The sequence below is a fragment of the Triticum urartu genome, chromosome 2A (genome assembly GCF_056163025.1).
Source record: "Triticum urartu cultivar PI428250 chromosome 2A, HENAU_Tu73, whole genome shotgun sequence".
Taxonomy (NCBI): domain Eukaryota; kingdom Viridiplantae; phylum Streptophyta; class Magnoliopsida; order Poales; family Poaceae; genus Triticum; species Triticum urartu.
Window position 1 is genome coordinate 3,519,187 of NC_141874.1, and position 5,855 is coordinate 3,525,041.

At 51.0% G+C, this 5,855-nt stretch overlaps 1 protein-coding gene across 1 annotated transcript; it reads left to right on the top strand.

Annotated features, from left to right (window-relative positions):
• Positions 1-293: 293 nt before the first annotated feature.
• On the top strand, positions 294-2,068 carry LOC125534946 (acyl transferase 15). Its single transcript, XM_048698003.2, has one exon. The coding sequence runs from the start codon at positions 410-412 to the stop codon at positions 1,775-1,777; it is 1,368 nt and encodes a 455-aa protein (XP_048553960.1). The 5' UTR covers positions 294-409; the 3' UTR covers positions 1,778-2,068.
• Positions 2,069-5,855: the final 3,787 nt, after the last annotated feature.

The following is a 5,855-nucleotide window of genomic DNA, read 5'->3' on the forward strand; positions in this document are numbered from 1 at the left end:
CATGCTTGTAAAGTCATACACACGTGATCTTCATACTTACAAGATTGAGCTCACAGCAAAGTTTGTTTGAGTTTTTTCCAAGAAGAAACACCACAATCTTTCCTAAAAAGAAAAAAAAGGAGAAAATCAAAAGCATTGGAATTGTGACAAATTTATAAATATTAATGTAGGTTAGACTATAAATGTATGTGGCATCCATAGATCGATGTCATTCTCATTGCAGTACAACCACAAAGTGCATATATATGAAGTACTATTAGTTTCATCCTCTTTGTTAAGTGTCGCCACTCAGCCGGGCCCCGTCAATTAATTGTGTGAGATGGCCACATTTTGACTTATTTGGTGCCATTACTTTAGATCCACCGACGTACGTACGCACTGGCACTAGCTAGCTAAGCTAGCATCAAAGATGAGCTTCGCGGTGAGCAAGTGCCCGCCGGTGATGGTCCGCCCGTCGATGGAGCCGGCTATGGGGAAGACGACGGGGACGCAACTGGTGCAGCTCTCCTCATGGGACAGGAGCTACGTGGGCTTCCATGTCGCCGCGCTCCTCATCTTCGACGGCCCGGTACACCAGCCCGTGGAGGCCATCAGGAAGGGACTCTCGCGGGCGCTCGTCCACTACCAGACCGTCGCCGGCCGCCTTGCCGCGGCCCATGACGACGACAACGACAGCGTTCTCCACGTCGCGTGCACAGGCGAGGGCGTGCACTTCGTGGCCGCGTCGGCGGGTTGTGCCCTGCAGGACCACGGCCTCCTCGACGCGCCCTTCTCGACGAGCCTGCTGGACCGCCTCGCCGTGGCTTACCCTGCCGCGGAGGGCTGCCGGCTCGCGGACCCGCTGCTGCTCATGCAGGTCACCGAGTTCGCTTGCGGCGGGTTCACGGTCGGGGTCACGTGGAACCACACACTAGCCGATGGAGATGGCATGGCGCAGTTCCTCCAGGCCGTCGGCGAGCTCACCCGCGCTGAAACTGATACGTCACCGCCGGCCGTGGCGCCGGTCAGGGACGGCCACGCGGTGTCCCTGCCGCTGCTCTCGCCGCAGGTGGTCGCCGCAAAGCAGTGGCTGATGCTGGACCGCGGCGGCATGGGCCTCGTCTACCTGGACATCACCGTCCCGCTCAAGCTCATCAACCGCATCAAGTCCGAGTACAGGGCCTCCCACACCGATGACGGTGGGTACTGCACGACGTTCGAGGCGGCGGTGGCTGTCTTGTGGCGGTGCCGCACACGCGCGATCATCGGCGACGACCCGGACTACGACATGTCCGCGCCGGCGCCGCTGGCCTTCTTCGTGAACGTGCGCGAGCACGTTGGCGCGGCGGCAGGATTCTACGGCAACTGCGCCGTGGCACAGGTGGCGTTCGCGACGATCGGAGAGGTGGCCGGCGCCGGGGATGGCGGCATGAACGAAGTGGTGGACCTGATCAAGCGCGCAAAGGACGGGGTCCCGGAGCTGCTGCGGAACATGGGGGGCGGCGGCGGTGCCGTGCCGGAGATGGGGGAGGAGGAGATGGCTGCGGCGTTTGGATACAACGCGCTCATGGTAACCAGCTGGCGAAACATCGGCTTCGACCGCGCAGACTTCGGCGGCGGCCCTCCGGCGAGGGTGGTGGGACGGTGGCAGGAGTCGACGGTGCCGGGGTGCATGGCGTTCCTCTCATGCGAGGCCACGGCGGCCGACGGCGAGCGGCTGCTGACGCAGTGCGTCAGGGAGGAGCACGCGGCGGCGTTCCTCGCGGAGCTGGACCAGCTCGCACATGCACCGTCGTAGGCCTCAGCCCTCAGCAACTGATGAATAATGCTGTGCTTCTATGATGATGATACCCTTTTTCGCGCTCTGTTAGCTCGATCAAGGTGAATAGGGTGAAAATCTACCTAGCACACTTTTCATGTGTTGTAGCATGGAAACTGCCCTATTCTATTCTATGAACGAACACTTATTTGTGGATCATGCAATGATGTATATTTAGAATTTTTTGATATGATTTTTCAAAAAGGTATTTTAAGTGTTCTCGTGTAAATTGTTAATTTGTAGTTCAAATAATATCCATGGTAAAACTCAACGGGAAAACAATCAAGGCTAGGAGCTTCATTATGTTCCTCAGCGGGAACACCACAGCTCAAAACTATAAGGATGCCATTTTCTTCGGCCGTAAAATATGGTATGTCAACCTTTCAGGCCTCATCAAGGTTGATGTTTCCTTCATCCAGAGCCCTGAAAATAGACTTGTAGTGCTTATTTATGAACTATTTTACTTCATCCTGGCCTTGGATCCCTCCCTCATTTTGTTAGGCTGTAAATACACTTCTTCGTATGCAGTCCATTGGCTACTACCAGTATATGAAAGCATCATGTGTTACGGTCACATTTACAACATCAATTAACAGAGGACGGAAAGATAAACCTTCGGGTTCCTCCATCAAAAGAAACCTCCTTAGTGAAACAATGAGCAACATAATTAGCATCCCTCCGATAATAGAAAACAAAATTCACTTACGGAAAAGTAAAAAGCCTGGATGCATATGCCGTAAAAAAAATTGATGCCATTCTCGTCGACGAGAGTTCTTCACCATATTCCAGGTCGTTTACCACCTCCGTGCAATCCGATTATTGGAAAATTAGCTTTTGAAATCCCATCTGGTTAGCGAGATTACAGCCAAATGCTCGGCATCATCCAGAACAGGACGTATATATGCCTTGCTGCATTGGCTTGATCTCGTGCACCAAAAAATGCATTTTTATGTTTCTACTAATAACATAATTGTGCAGAATTAATGATGGATGGTTCGATTTAGCCACGTCATTGGAGTGACGTCATCCGAAAAGACTAAACTCCGCTTCAGCTGCTACATGAGTTAAAACTGACATCGCTCTCAAGTTCAAATCACCATCGGAATTATGGTGCCGGGACCATCCATCACTATATGTGCAGGTCAGAATCCTCAACTACAGAGACATCATATATATGCCACGTACGACCCATAGCAGTGCATCCTGTGGCCAGCCATGGGCTTATTGTTGGCCACATGGATCGCCGGAGGGTGATAAGCACTGTGCGGCTGGGAGTTCCATCCGATGGCGACGGGCACTGACTGAGCTACCAACACTACTGCAATAGTTATTCGATGTGACCCCCCGTGTGTCATTCCATGGCGCTCGGTCAAGTGAAGATGGGCAGGTAATCCTTTTCCGAAACTTCAGCACGATACAAACAAGACCTGATTTTTCGTTCTTCGAAATCTGACCTTTTGCAGGATGCCCTTGGCTGGGGCACCCTTGCCTGGGGAGCCATGCTTGAAGATAGCAATGGAACATCGAAACCCGCGTCCCCGCTAGATGGCTCAAACTAAAAGCCAGACACGAGGGGGACAAGGACACAATGAAGGGTTACTCGGACGCGTTTGCCAGATCCTGCTCTGGAGCGGACACGCGGCGAATAGCTGGCAGACGCATTGCCACCGCTGGATCGAAGCCTCACTGGCTCATACGCCGTGGATGCGTGGGTGCACGCTTCCATTTCCTCTTTGGATCGGCGGAGAGCCAACCAGACGGGTCTCTCCTCCTTGCCCGTATAGGGGATGAGGTCTTAGTCAACGGATCTGGAGATGCCATACCCAGGTCCGCTGTCCACCATGCCGAAAATGGCCTTACATCACCTCAAAGAAACTAGGTGAAGTAGACTGAAAGTGGAGTGCCGTGAGAACAATGACAAGGGTTTGGTCCGGGTGTGGTTTCAGATGAGTTATGTGTGAAATCGTGGTGAATCCGTATGACGTGGCAGACGCATCCGGACGGGAACGGGCATCCCCAAATGCGTCCCACACATATAGATTAGATTTGAGAGGTGCTCGACAGCTCAAATGTTTGGACTGGATTTGACAATTCGGTTGGATGCATGGCATTTTTTTGGTTTGGACGGACTGTCCACCTGGTTATTTGGAGAAGGTCGTAGATGCTCTAAGAACGGAAGGTGGTTTCTGCTGTTTTGCAAGAAGATATATATGGAGCATGCATGCATGCATACATGCATTTCCAGTTGATCATATACGCCGCCAAGCTTACATTCCACTTGATTGTACGGTCCTGAAAATTCGAGGACCCGGTGCGAATTTGAAATCCAAGGCTCTTTAATATAAATGCAAAATAATAAGCAATATTTAATGGCAATACTACACGATGTCGCGTTCAAGCAAGCACATGATGACCATCTAACCTAGTGTCTGATATGTATACATGAAATATTAAAATTAACAATTTTATAAAGTGCATTAAAACAATGTTAATATCTCTACTTTTATAAAAAATATAGTTGGTGATGATGGTGTGCCTTCCATCTTGCAATATCGTCCGTCTTATTTATATTTGACCGATAGAAAGGAAACTATAGCAATTTCGCAAAAAGATACCTACACCCTTCTCCACATTTACAAATAAGTCTTTCTCTCGTTCATCATTTTCTCCCATAAAATAAACTACTTATACAAATGCATCTTGATATTCCGTGCAACGTATAAACATTTTGCTAGTCAAATAAAAATATACCTTGTATAATCACTTCGTCATGGTGGCCCGTGGGTGCATTGTGTATAGTCTCCTCTTTGCGGCTCGGCGATGTGGCAGCATGGGGGCCGGAAATGGAAAATTTCAGAGCCGGATGGCAGCACGCACATGCACATGTTGGCGCAGTTCTCTCTCTCTATCCCAGTTCTTGCGGTAGTCTACCTCTGTCTCTCTGTCACTTCGCTCTAGCACAAACTGAACCAAGGAAGAAGAAACTGAGAGAATGAGAAGGCACGGTGGTGTTCCTGGTGCACGAACGCCCCAGCCGCAACAACGGTTGTGTATATCCTCAAGCAACAACTCAAGCTAGAACCACGCTAGTCTACAACGACCTCCACATGGGATTTATACCCAGGCCAGCGTGTCCACGATCCCCACGCTCTCACCTATGCGAGCCCACGATCCGGTCCGCCGGCGCCTTAGCCGTGTCCACCACACGCGCCCGTACGCACGTACCGCGGCAAGCCCACCCTGATCGTCTCGCTCTCCCCGGACCATGTCGCCAACTGAATACGCCTACTACGACGCGTTCCGTGTACATGCACACACGCGCCCAAGACACTATCCACACACGCACAACACCTACGCCACGGAGCCGGCCACGCCCGACGCGCGCCCATGCATGCGCCCGTTGCATCCGACGCGGACACTGCGGCTTATTCACGCAACACTCACCCACCTAAGCCGCGAATCACAGGAGCCCGTCGTCCTCGACTCCGGCGTCCACCAACAGCGCTCGCTCCGCCGTCGCACTACAAGAAATATGTCAACTTGCGAACATCACTATTGGTCACTGAAAGGTCATTGTTTTTCATTTGCAACATTTTTGTGACCAAAAACAGAAGGTCAAAAGCTGGCGGTCGTAAACTGAAATTAGCGAACTTCTCTGTGAGAAGGTCGTGGAATGCCATGACCAAAACAAAAGGTCGTTGATTCTATGACCTTCTGTTTTGGTCGCTACCTCTCTGCCCAGGCCACGTCGGATCCGACGTGGCAAAATTACGACCAATTGAAAAGGTCGTTGATAAGATTCAGCCCGGTCCGATTATGTGTCTATATGGGCCGAGCCCAACAATTCAGCCTATTTGTTGTTTTTTTCCTGTGAATTTTTGGTCGGCTTCACAGGCCAAGCCCAACATTTCAGCCATTTATTTTCTAGGCCGCACCCTTTTACGTTCAATTCTTGTTCGGGCCTTAGCCTTTTTCACTCTAATTCTTGTTCAGGCCTCGGCCTTTTTGTGGTCCTTTTAAATTTTGGAACTCGGCCCTTTTATAGTTCATTTTATTT